The sequence below is a fragment of the Apium graveolens genome, unplaced genomic scaffold (genome assembly GCF_009905375.1).
Source record: "Apium graveolens cultivar Ventura unplaced genomic scaffold, ASM990537v1 ctg2461, whole genome shotgun sequence".
Lineage (NCBI taxonomy): Eukaryota > Viridiplantae > Streptophyta > Magnoliopsida > Apiales > Apiaceae > Apium > Apium graveolens.
In genome coordinates this window covers 53702-67267 of record NW_027417670.1, presented here as the reverse complement: position 1 = coordinate 67267, position 13566 = coordinate 53702, and the positions used below count along the sequence as shown (strand labels likewise).

At 32.8% G+C, this 13566-nt stretch overlaps 2 protein-coding genes, 1 long non-coding RNA gene and 1 pseudogene across 4 annotated transcripts; 2 read left to right on the top strand and 2 right to left on the bottom strand.

Annotated features, from left to right (window-relative positions):
- Positions 1–527: 527 nt before the first annotated feature.
- Positions 528–1965, bottom strand: LOC141700509 (uncharacterized). Its single transcript, XM_074504255.1, has 2 exons — positions 1057–1965; positions 528–719 (listed from the first exon to the last, which is right to left on the bottom strand). Exons 1-2 carry the CDS (start codon positions 1896–1898, stop codon positions 560–562), a joined length of 1002 nt encoding a protein of 333 aa, XP_074360356.1. The 5' UTR covers positions 1899–1965; the 3' UTR covers positions 528–559.
- A 910-nt stretch (positions 1966–2875) lies between these two features.
- Positions 2876–3726, top strand: LOC141700512 (protein CHLORORESPIRATORY REDUCTION 7, chloroplastic-like). 2 transcript variants are annotated; one of them, XM_074504257.1, is made up of 3 exons: positions 2876–3086; positions 3226–3335; positions 3421–3726. In XM_074504257.1, the coding sequence occupies exons 1-3, from the start codon at positions 3011–3013 to the stop codon at positions 3691–3693; spliced, it is 459 nt and encodes a 152-aa protein (XP_074360358.1). In that variant the 5' UTR covers positions 2876–3010; the 3' UTR covers positions 3694–3726. The 2 variants fall into 2 exon arrangements, with proteins under 2 accessions (XP_074360358.1, XP_074360357.1); XM_074504256.1 differs by having other exon boundaries at positions 2881–3086; positions 3214–3335.
- A 746-nt stretch (positions 3727–4472) lies between these two features.
- Positions 4473–5731, bottom strand: LOC141700517 (uncharacterized). Its single transcript, XR_012566386.1, has 2 exons — positions 5256–5731; positions 4473–4843 (listed from the first exon to the last, which is right to left on the bottom strand). It is a non-coding gene; the product is annotated as an uncharacterized LOC141700517 (long non-coding RNA).
- Positions 5732–8164: 2433 nt separating this feature from the next.
- Positions 8165–11911, top strand: LOC141700516 (protein FAR1-RELATED SEQUENCE 5-like; annotated as a pseudogene).
- Positions 11912–13566: the final 1655 nt, after the last annotated feature.

Here is a 13566-nt window from a genome sequence, read left to right as displayed (position 1 = left end):
TTATGTCACAAGATTTCTTACTTAATTTGTAGTAAGCAGATGGATAGTTCTTGTTCATGTTTAACTGGAGTTTTCCAATAATGGTGCTTCTTGGCTCTTGCCAAGAATATGACACTCAGTACATGTACAGATTGTAACGATTTTCTCGTATGCTTTGCAAATGAGTATATGTTCTCGAAAATTTTGGGATGAACGAGAATCGTACACTGGAACAACAGTATATAAGCATTTACCACCTGAGCTTACATGTACAGACTGTAATGATTTTGTTTGTAGAGGCATTCATAGTTTGGCAAATTAATCTGGAAAAAGTCATAATATGACATGCAATCTGGGGAAGAGGAGATGAATACTATAAATGACTGCAAGGTGAACTTAAAAATCTGAGATGATATAAATAGTTAAGATCAATCTTGTATGAAAGGAAATTCAATCATGTTCTATTAATTTTATCAAAAGATTCAGGGTTACAAAATATATTTGATAAAATTAGCTAGACTATGATCACAACATGCAAAGACGGTAAATTTGAGCTGCAAATTTTGAATCTCTCTTTGCGTCATCTGCAGCAACTTAAAGGAAAAGGCCACCAACAACATGAGTAGGAGCAGGAGCAGGGAAACCATCCAGTCTTAGCGGGGTTTTCGGGTTCTTCAGGGGCTTCTGGCTGCGCCTCTGGCTTCTGAACAGGAGTCTTTGCAGGCGTTTCACCTCCAAATCTGTAATGTAGAGTTAGATTTAAGTCAGTGCCATGGTTTTGTTGTCGAGGTACCAAGGCCGGCCCTGAGATTCAGGGGGCCCTAGCCGAAATCAGTTTATGGGGCCCTAATCTATATAAAGTATGCAAATTCTTAAATTTTTACTTAAAAGAGTTGAAATTTTTGGGGCCCTTGAGCGTAGGGGGCCCTAGCGTAGGGGGCCCTAGGCGCGAGCCTTGCTCGCCTATAGCCAGAGCCACCCTTGTGAGGTACAAGTACTAAGTAGATGCATCAGCAGTTCAGCACAACTTTACATGCTAGAGATTTTAATTTGATATTTGAGAGAGTAAGAACTTACACTGGAAATGCAAAAGAGCTAGTGCTCATCCTACTACCATCTGATTGTTGGGAGACTCTGGCAGGCGTAGGAGGTTCGAGAGCTGGATGCATTCCATGACCATCAGAGGCATTAGAAGAGCGATCAGACAAACGAATCCTCTCAGCATTTGTGGATGTTTCTTTGTTAGTTTTATTTGCTTCTGTTTCAATAGATTGTCTGCCCCAACTAGAAGTACTTTTTCTTTCGTTATCTAATTCGAGTTCATTCACAACTGGAAGGCCATAGGAATGATTTGATGGAGTTTCTGTGATGGGAGGTAGACCAGGTGGAATGTTTGCAAACTCAGAATCAGGACTTTTAAGCTCTCCAGACTTCATCCAGTTGAAATGATCTCTTGTAAAACTCATATTCCCCATTTGAATACTAAACAAGGACTCATTTGAAGCCACACTCCATTCCATACCTGATGCAGGCTTATTATTAGTAGCAAAAACAGATGCTGGAATTCGGTTAGGGTCAAACCCCGGATATTCTGGAGGCCTTCCCATCACTTGAGGTGGCGGTGGCAATGTTGCAGAACTGTAGGTACTGAATTCAGTATGTGAATACGCAGACCTTGGCGATAGGCTCATCATACTCCACTCTGCAGGTGTTGACTTGTAGTCATCATTTTCAGATTTTTCCAGGGAGCTAGAAGCGTTTACATCATCATCTGACTGTAACGGATTAGAATCCAGTGATGATGTGGAAATTGAGGATGCTGAAGAATTAGAATGGCTAAGACTTTGGTCTTGGTCAGAATGATCACCATCATTGATCTTGCGGTGCTTGTCATTTCCACTTCCATTTTCAGATTCCATTCTAGTCAAGCTAGCCTAAGTCCTTCCTTTGAGATCCCCTATCTAGCCTCAAACTCACACGACAATGCACGAGTATTGAGCGTGATAAGAGATGAATTAGGGGCAGACTGTAATAACCGAAGTGCTTTCTGAAAATCGCAGGAGAGTACAAGCACAATCTTTTGATATAAAAACTACACCAAAGCAGAACTTAAAGGATTCAAGAAAGAGGTTATTTGTGATACTTGAAGAAAAGGTTTAACGTTTTGTTATGATTTTTCGATTTATAAGAAAGGCCAGGCGCCAAATTTGGGATGCTAGGCAAATCTTAACTGTTATGTGTCTGTTGGAATGTGGCAGAATTTACTAGAGATAGTCCCCAGTTGTAAAACATCCTGATGTTGCTTACTAATTTTATGCATTTTTTTATTTTTAGATAACAATTGATGATCTATATAAAGACTTTACTTGTTATAGATTAATGTTGCTTGTAAATAATCCAAATATTACAGAGCCTATATTTTAGCTGGTTATCTTTGGGTATTTTGTTATTCTATTCTACAAATATAACTTTTCTGAAAGCTGAAGCCTTCATGTAGAATATAAAAGCTGTGTTTCTAATTCTGTTAATAATTTTACATTTGTTAAAACACTTGCTGTTTTTTTCTCGTCATATAGCTCGAGCATCCTATTTATGTCATTTAGCTCAAGCATCCTATTTATCGTTCGAGCATCCTATTTATGTCATTGATCTCGAGCATCCTATCTATGTCTTATCGTTTGGAAGGGAGTAATGTTCCTTCTGATATTGTAGCAGCAACTTCTAATCTAATTATAGCTGCAACACTACAAGCCCTGATTGATATTAAATTGTTGAGCCTTTGATTTTTTATTTTTGGATCTTTTCTAAAATTGAAGTTGTAGGAAAATGAAGCTTAGAGACTGAAAGAGAAATATTTGACTTGGTAAGAAAAAAATGAAAAAAAGAGGGCAAAGTGGGTAAGAAACATAGGGATAATAGAGCCTCATCTTTAACATCAGATATCCACTCAATAAGAACATTGGCTGCTGCTGCAGTCTACTCATTCTGATATGCAGACTCTGGCTACTTCTTTTCATCCTATCAAGAAACAATGATTAGAGCTGCAGGCAATGCCATAACAGTGAACAAGGCTTTCTGTTGCAACAAACTCATCCAAAATTCCAACTGTAAGTCATAACTTGTTTCATTCTCTGGTCATTAAGTACACAATTTCGGTCTTATTTAAGCTTCAAAGTTCAATGCATGTGTCTAAATGGTTGCATATAGTAAGTTGTAACTTGAATAATCATCTAGGTAAGAATGTAGTGACACACAGGAGTGAAGCTGTCAATGTTATAGCAAGGTCACAAGCTGTTACTAGCCCTTGTCCCTCTATTTATCCGAAAGTTGCAGACCATAAAAGAAATTATTTGAAGGTAAAATCAATTGCTTCCAGGCTATTTTTAAACTGTCTGAACTTATAACTTGTATCTAAATATGTTTAATTTTTTGCGGAAAAAGACATTTGCATCAAGGAGGAGCAGGGCCAATCTATCGTCAGATACGTACGTTTTAATGGAACCAGGAGAGACTGAGGTGTTTGTATCAGAAGAAGAATTGAGGGTTAAGTTGAAGAACTGGCTAGAAAACTGGCCAGGGAAATCACTCCCACCTGACCTTGCAAGATTCGAAAACATTGATGATGCTGTATCTTTCCTAGTCTCTTCTGTTTGTGAACTAGAAATTGCTGGTGATGTTGGTTCTGTTCAATGGTACGAAGTTCGTTTAGAATAATTTGAAGAATCAACTTTGTTTTCGTTTCACTAATGTACAATCTTTTAGTAAAACTTATCAAAAGTTGCTAGCTGGTCCTGAGGCTTCCGTAAAAATGCTTTAGCACGACTATACCTTAGTTGCTGGTTCAAGAATTGAGTAGACTACTTGTTAGTCTTGCCATACCTAATATGATCCGTTTATCTAAAACCTTAAGACGTTAGAGAAAGACTACACTGGATCTTATATTATATATTACCGCTACTTGACAGACCTGGCAATATTCGTATACGACACGTGAACACGGTACGAAACGACATGAATAAGAATATTTAGTGTTTGGGTTCAAAATTTTGGCACACGAACACGAAAAAACACGAAAATAATTAGTATCGGGTTTGGGTTTCCGATATAGGTACACGACACGGAACGAAAGTACACGAAATAAATAAATAATTAAATTTTTAAAAATATATAATATACATATATATATACTAAATACCAAATGTGAAATTTACCTATTAATAACATATATATAATTGTAAATATTAAAATATATTTTATTATTCTTTGACTACGTAAGTGAGCACTTCACCATTTAATTATCTATTACATTTTTCAACAATTAATATTTTTTGTATATAATCCATGTACTAAAACGGGTAAACACGAATATATTAGTTCCGAGTTAGTATCACCAAATTGATATACGAATGCAAATCCGGGTCGGATTCGAGTTTAAGGTTTGGTACACGAAAATACCAAAATACACATAACGTTTGTAAGGTAAGTTTGAAGCATAAACGGTCAAGTAAATTCGACTTCACAAGTGACATGACACACCATATTCAAATAATAAGAAGCACGATAACAAGTCTAAAGACTAAAAATATAAAATTCTGAAGAGCACAAATGTTATATTACATTACAGTTAAGGCTTGACCAAGAATTTGATAACTTCTGGCACACCCAAAGTTTGCAAGACCATCCAGCTCTGTGAAGTTTGAATCTTGTGTCTGCAGAATTAGAATATTCAAACCCTGCGTTGACTTAATTTAAGCACACTTTGTTTTGACTGTTGCTTGGTGGTAAAAGTGGACCGATCTTCCTGCTTCTAGCAATCAGACCTTTTGAAACAGGCGACACCATTAGATCAGTCGGGCTTGTATACCTGTCAAATAAAAAACAGAACTCTGACATTTTAATTATGTTCGGTCTGTACAAATTTAAATATTCACGTGCACATGATCATGCAAATATCAATTCACCGAACTTGGCACAAAATATAAAATAAGTTTTAGCACAAAATGTAAAATATGTTTTTGGAAAACCGTTAAGTAACCGGTCACACTGAAATCTTAAGTTGCTAAAGAAAGGCCCGATCATTTTACACTCTTTAACACTCCCGAGTCGCACCTGAATCCCTCCCTAAACCGAGCTCTGATATCATGCTAAGTAATTAATCCGTCTAAAATCTTAATGTGATAGAGAAAGCCCCGAACAGGATCTTCTACTCTTTAACAAAAACAACTACACGCATTAAGACCTCGTTGAATAGCAAACTCAATTATTTTACAAATTACCTTTCGGGGAATTTGAATGGTTTAGGCACCTTGAGACGATCAGGGGTGCTAGTCTTGCGGATCACACTGACAGAACTCGGGGAGTTGAGATCAGCTTCTTGGTTCTGATCATGCACTGTTTCATGGCTCTGAGTTGGAGTAAAGGCAGCTTCTGAGGATGTTTCATTGACCATTTTGTCCATTTGTTCAGCTCTGAACTAAGAGTAAGAGGAGAGAACAGAGAGAGTTGTGGAAGATAGAGTGTGTATTAGATAGAGTTGGAGTTGTAAGAAGACTGAAGAGAGTGGGAGTAGATGTCAATTATAAGTATCAATTGGAAATGAGCAAGAAAAAGCAAAGGTGGCCGTTTGAGTGACGCTAAACAAAAGAAGCCAACGGTCAAATGTGGACAGCTGATGAGTGCTTGATTGATTAAAATATGAATATAACTCTATAAGTTTAAGCATGCATGATGCATGTGTGCTATAATGATTGGTACTGGTACATTTTTTTTTTGAGGGAATTGGACAATTGGTAGTGGTGGTACTTTAATATACAGACTTGGGTTCAATCTGGTTCGAAGTGAAAAAATGAATGGAGGCGATTTAATAAAAAAATCAAAAACAAAAATTTAATGTTGTGATTGTCTCTAGAGGAATTAACAAAACTCGCAGACAATGACAATAGTTTTCTTCATCCAGAATTGAAATCTTCACACCTGTATCCTTCTTATCAATGATTAATTGAATACATTCAAGATCTTTAAATCCTAATATTCTCTATGTACCACAATACTTTTCACTGTTCACGTTAAACGATTAACTATTAATTTACGGTTAATCTATAAGATCAAACATAGTCATGAGTGATCTTATTTTATTCGTGTTTACGAGTATTTTAATACAGTGAAATTTTTATATTTAATACTAATACGAAATTAAAGATATTACCAATAAAAAACGTGCATTGACAAACGTGTCCGACACAAATGAAAAAAGTATTTAGGGACAGAGGGAGTAGCAATTATTATTTACTAACAATCAATACTTGGATAATTTATAGGGGATTGGAAATAAATTATAATTTTTAACTTTTTTCAAACTTGAACAATTACTAAACTGAAATAGAACGCAGAAGATATAAAAATTTCCATGGTTTGTTTTTCGACTTGTCATATGGGTTATATATTGAATAAATAAACGGTCACAATTTTTTTTACAGTATTTCTCTCAGAGACAGTGTTCTCAACTGAAATTTATGAAAAAACTCTATTTTTCTTATTTATTAAACAAAACACTATTACAACTTAATTTATATATCATCGCGTTACAATCTTTTCTAGTCAATTCGACGTACGATCTTCTGAATCCAGTATGATTACTTATGCATTCTTTTACGTGAAATTTGATAAATGAGACTAGATTTTATCTGAATATATTATTTTGAATAACACTCCAATTTGTCATTCATGTAAAAAGAATGTTTCTTTTTCTTCATAATTCAAGATGAAATGTACTTTTTGTCTTGGCTTCCATTTTTAAACTGAGATCTTCTATCAGCCCTCGTGTTTTGTCAGATTTGATATATATGCTTTGTCAAGTCACTGTCAATTGATATCTATTACTCTATTAATTGATAGTGTATTCTTCTAGAAGTTGATGAGTTGATACATTTAGCCGTTAATAGTCTATTCTTTTTAGCAGTTGATGACTAACTTCACTTAGACATAATTACATGACATTTCATATTTACAGTTAACAATTCTATTCTATTTATCCATTGAGTTAATTATGAACATCGAATGAATAATTATATCAATGACTATTTGTTGAGATCTATATGAAAATTTTGCAAAAATTTATCAGTTGATAGGTACTCTGTCAACGGCTATGAGACAGTGATAGTTCATCTAATTAATGAATGATCATGTTATATATTTTGTTAATTATAAAAAATATATGTGATTCCTAACAAATACTTATTTTTTTTAATATAGGCTAAAGTTCTAATTTTAGTACCATTTTATAAATTATAAATTTCTTTTTTAAAATATAATTTAATATGTTGAACATTTTCAGAAAAACACTATTAGTATATCAAACACCAAGCCAAAAACATACGAGAAAACCTTATATTTGTAGACTAATAATAGTAGAGTTGGTGTTGAGTTTTCAGAAAAAAGATTGAAGAAAAAATGACAAAAATATCTCTTTTTAGATGTACTTTTTCCCAAAATACCCATTCTGAAAAGTGCCCAAAATATCCACCAGATACTCCACTGATACTGGAGTATCAAGATGATACACTACTTTCAATGGAATATTATGATGATACTCATTTCTCAGCAGAGTATCATGGCAGATACTCCTCTATCAGTGGAGTATCAGTCTGATACTCCTTTTCCAGTGGAGTATCACTTTTATTTTTATTTTTTTAAATATTTTTAAAAAAATAAAAATAAAATTTTAAAATTTTAGATGATACTCCATTGACAAAGGAGTATGTTACTCCACTGACAAAGGAGTATATGAGTCGATACTCCACTGACAAAGAAGTATCATCCTGATACTCCTACGTGAGTGGAGTATCAACCTGATACTCCACTACTAAAAATGGAGTATCTGGTGGGTATTTTGGACAGTTTAAAATTCTGGTGGGTATTTTGGGCGATTGTTATTTAAAAATGGTTATTTAGGTTTTTCTCCCAAGATTAAACTTATTTGTAATTACGTAGTTAGATTACGTCAAAACAAACGAGGATACCTTAAGAGATGGTTATCCAACAATTTATAATATATAGATTTATATTAAAAACTTACCATTATTAACAAAATTTATATTTAAAGTTGTATTGCAAAATTTCTAAAATTAAAATGGGTCATAATAAGTATATGGATATTTTAAACCTAACATGGATATCAAACCTAAAAATGCATAATCCATGGGGTCAAAGTAAAGTTAAAAATTATATATGAACCAAAATATGGATACCGATCCGATAATTTATAATATATAGGCTAGTAATACATTTTAGTTTAGGGTTTGTCTAGTACACATAAACCACTAAATTTTATGAATTTGCAATGTTTTTATTAGTGGAATTGGTGTGAATGCTCAACATTTATAACTAAAAGACCGATCAAAATTTAACACATAACTTCTTATTGTATCACAAAAAATATGTTTAATTTAATATATATATATATATATATATATATATATATATATATATGCAAATGCTCAAATACAAACTAAAATTAAAATAAAAACTGCAAACCTAATCTGCACCATTGATCTGTTAAGAGCCCACTTTAATCACAGCCGTTTATTTCAATAAAAATAAAAATAAAAAAAGACATTGATCTCAGCATTAACTCTGTCATAACAGTATTTTTCTCCTCTTTCTTCTTTCTCTCTCTTCTGCAAATTTCTCTCAGTTTATACTCTGTATCTATCAATTTCTCTATCTCTCGATACCCCCCTCTCTCTCTCGCTCTCGTTTATAAGCTCCATAGCTAAGTATGTATTTTTGAAGATGATTATATCAAAATTGACCAAAATCAGTGATAACCAAGGTATTATGCATCATTTTATGTTAGTCTCTTTGTTGAATTGTTAAATTTGTGATCTAATCATGTTGTTTTTTAGATTTTTCCATTGTTTTATCATCACATATCGATTAACGAAGTTCTTTGTAATTTTTATATTTATATTAGTAATTAATGTTAGCTAATCAACTGCGCAAACATTGATTTTTTAGTTTATATTTTGTAATATGCTGTAAATTCTAATTAGGTGTTGAATTTTATAAAATCAAAGTTGAGCTACGTGTATATGTTAACTTTACTGATTATGCTCGTTAACTGATTTTTGCTATTGTTATATTAATTCATGAGATTAATCTGTTGAACAAAAACTGATTACTCATATTTTGATCTAAGTGTACATGTTAATTTAGTTTTTAAAAGTACTTTTATTAGTCATGATAGGTTGGCACTAATCATGATAATATTTTAATTTCCAGGTTCAAGTTGTGGTGATGGTTCTCTGATTAATTGTAGTAGTGTTGTTAGTAGTGTAGGAGGATCAGTAGATAGTGAATGTTCAGTTACAGATTACATAGTGTCTCCTGGTGGTAGGAAGTATTATAAACCAAGTTGTGTTGGTGATATCAGCGTCCCATTCAAAATTCAAGTTTTTGTTAGTTTAGATAAAGGATATAGATTTTACAAAGAATATGCTTATCTTGGTGGTTTTGGTGTTCACAAGGGAACAGAAAAGAAAGATAAAGATGATGTTAAGACTATACTTCTTAAAAATTATGTTTGTAGTTGTGAAGGATTTAATGATTTTTACGATGAGAGAAAATCTGTTAAGAGACGGCGGACTATTTCTCAAAGGTGTGGTTGCAAAGCCAAAATTGTCCTGAAGTTTATGGGTGAAGATAAATATTTTATTCAAACTTTTGTTGAAGTCCATAACCATCCTTTGGCTACTGAATCTGGTCGACAGTTTTTGAGGTCTAATAGAGAGATGAATATTAGTTTGAGAAATATTGTTTTTGATGCTTCGAAAGTGAATATCGGTCCTAGCAAAAATTTTGGCTTCGCGAAGGAACAAGCAGGTGGTTATGCCAATGTAGGTGCTTCTTTACGCGATTTTAGAAATTTTAATCGCTATTTGAAATCATTTGTCAGAGAAAGGGATGGACAAATGATTATTGATAAGTTTAAGGTCATTCAAGAAACATCAGAATCTTTTTATTTTGATTACGACGTTGATTCTGGTGGGCACTTGACCAAGATTTTCTGAGCCGATGCAATCGGTCGACGGAATTTCGAACAATATGATGATGCAGTATCGTTTGATGCGACTTTTGATACAAACAAGTATGAAAATTGTACTTTTAATTCATTTTTAAAAGAAAAGTAAACAACTCATATATATTTAATGATTTCTGTTAGTGATGTTTAATGATTATGGTGGTAATATTTTACTAATTTTTATTTCTCAGGTACAATATGATCTTTGCCCCTTTCACTGGTGTGGATAAACACGACAAGTGTGTTACTTTTGACGCTTTCCTTCTATCACATGAAAGTATTGTTGATTACATTTGGGCTTTTAGTAATCTTAAAAAAGCTATGGAAGAAATGTAGTTGTCATTGTGACTGATCAGTGTCCTGCTATGAAGGTCGCTATTCGTAATGCATTTTCTGCCGAAAATGGTTTGCTTGCCATTAAGCATCGTCTCTGCATGTGGCACATTATGCAAAAATTTCCTATTAAGGTATAGTATATGAAATTTATTTTTTTGCTCTATATAATTGTTCATTTTTTGAAAATATTTTCTAGTTGCTGATTATAATAATCAATGGTTGATTATTCTCTTATTGTATCATAATTTGCAAAACATATTACATGTGAATGTCCTGTTAACATAATTCTAACTAAATATAATATTATTTATAATTAGGAAGTAGCTTAAACATGTTGATGTTTATTAAAAAAATATTATTATAATCATTAAAATTTGTCCCTGCAATCCGTTTGAAAATAAAATTTGTTTGTCATACTCTATTTGAAGTCGTGCAAAATAATAACAGTTATAATCTTATATTTTGTTTTTGTCTAAATTTTGCAGCTAGGTAATCGTTTGTGCAAAGAGACCGATTTTATGGAGAAAATGAAGGCTTATATATGGTCATCAATTTTAGAGATAGATTGGGTGGAAAGAAGTCATAAAGGAGTTTAAATTGGAAGATAATAAGTGGCTTTTAGATATGTATTGCATCAGATCTTCTTGGATTCGAGCGTGGTTTAGAGACGCGCCTATGCTTGGTCTAATGAGAACAACTTCAAGATCAGAGAGTGATTTTTTTTGGGCAGTTCCATAGGCAAGGAGATACATTATGTGAATTTTGGTTGCGTTTTCAAAATGCAATGGAAAGGCAAAGGAACGAAACTGCAAGGCTCGATCATGAGTCAAAAACAAGTATTCCGGAGACTTTTTGTAGATGGTTTATTGAAGATGATGCGGCAAGTTTATTCACTCGTGCAATTTTTTATAAAGTTCAAGAAGAAATAATTTATTCTTGTTTGGACATGCAAATAAAGCGAATGAGTGAGAAAATTGAAGGGGTTACGCATATGGAAATCAGGGATGTCAAAGTTAAAGATAAACTATTCAAGATGATCTTTTTTTAATGCATATTATTGATTATTTGAGTTAATGTATGTGATTGCTTTTATAAACTTATAGTATTTTTTTAATTGGATAATTAAAATTAGTTCTTAATATTTGGATCAGGAAATCAAGGCTAACTAATTTACTTGTAATAATTATTTCACTATTCTAGTATAAAGCATATTACAACTCCTTAGAAGTTTTATTACTGATTCCTTTAATTAATTTTTTTATTGCAGTTTTCAAATATTATAATATCTTAGTTAATTTATTTTTATATATATATTTTGTGCAGGTATTTGTTAGTAGAGATCATGATGTGTGTTCTTGGAAAAAATTTGTAATGTGTGAAATAGTTTGTAGACATGCATTTTGTGGTTTGAAGCAAATTGGAGTCACAAAATATCCCTTGAGCTTTGCTCTTAATCGATGGATGAAAGTTGATAATTCTGGGACTATCTCTAATTCCGTTTCAGTAGAAAATGAGTAGACCAAGATAGGACAGGCGTCTTTGAAATTGACTCATATTTGGTATGATTTTTGTCAAGTTGTTAATAAGGCTGGAATGGTTTTTGAAAAGCTCGATTATGTGCACCAAACTATAAAACAGTTGAATAGTTACTTGGATGATCAAGGCAGTTGCGACGTTGAATTTACTAAGAGAGATCATATGGCTGCTATGGTTGGAGAACAACCTACTGAAGAAATTATTGTTCTCGTACCAAATGTATGCAAGAACAAAGGCAACTATTTTAAGAGACTAATTCGTTCAAGAGAGAAAGCTGTGATGAAATCCAAAAAACGAAGTCGGAAATGTACTCTATGTAAGGCATCTACTCATGATGCAAGGAGATGTCCTAAGAGGAAGAACATAGTTGCAGAATAAATTGATTCAAATGTTTTGAATCAATTTGTGCTTTTATGGAAAATTTCGTAATGCTTTCAACTTTTAAATTCTGTACAGCTATAGTACATTTTAATAACTCTGCTTACATATTATGAATTTGTATTTGTCTTGTGCTTTAATTGATATCTTGTACTAGTAGTAGTAGGAATTTTTCTGAAACATGATGTAGGTTGTAACACTAGTCGAGGGCCTCGACACTCGAAAGCTTCAACTACCTATGTAGAAAGATCTCCTAGAAATGTCGGTCCAGTGATTTGTCCAACTAGTGTAAAGTGATCAGAATCCTTTCACTGCTCATGAAAGTGATCACCTATTTTACATATATCATTTGAGTATTAATGAATTATCCTGATTACTGATTGCTTTGGATTATTTTACTGATTTTGTAACAATAAGAAATAGAAATTAAACACACTACAACTTTCGGGGAGTACTGCGTATTTATGATTAATTTACTGATTGCTCTAGTATGTAATACTGATTGATGGAATACAGTATTAGTAATTGATGAAATACATATTAGTAATTGATGAAATTACTTGTGTTATTAGACAAAGTTGTGTTTTTGTAACATCACAAGTGCTTCATATGTATTAAGTGTTTGACTAACTAAAGTAAAGATTGCACCATCAACATTATCAATATTAAGAAAAAACCTAATAAATTTAAAAACTAATAAAGAGAACTAGTACAGATGAAATAGTCTCATCACAATTAATATTAGAATGTTATATCAACAGATGAAAAAGTCTCATCACAATCAATATTAGAATGTTATATCAATAGAGTATCAAACTTAAAATCAATCTTAAAATCATTTTGCTTCAACAAACTTTTTTGTCAAGTTTGCTTCAAAAGTCACCGTCTTTTTGTTAGACGCATTAACGCCAACAACTTTAGTAGTAGCCACCTTCATCATAGTCTGCTCCGCAACATCCTTAAAAAATCTTGATGCTTCAGACACAATGCCATTTCTCCTTTCATTGACAGTGGTACTCAATATAGCACTGTTGTATTTTGTTCGAAGCTTCAGAATTTGTTGTCCATTCTAAAATCAAAATGAATAATAAAATCATAATTTTATTCAAGAAAGTGAAGCAAAAAAAGTCACAGTTTGTTATTATTTACTTACCACTTCAGCTTTTAGTTGGGTTTCCAAACTCTGTGTATGCCCCTTGTCTGTTTCCATATGCCTCGTCAGAAAAATTGCACAATCAACTGAATTTGATTCCGTTTGC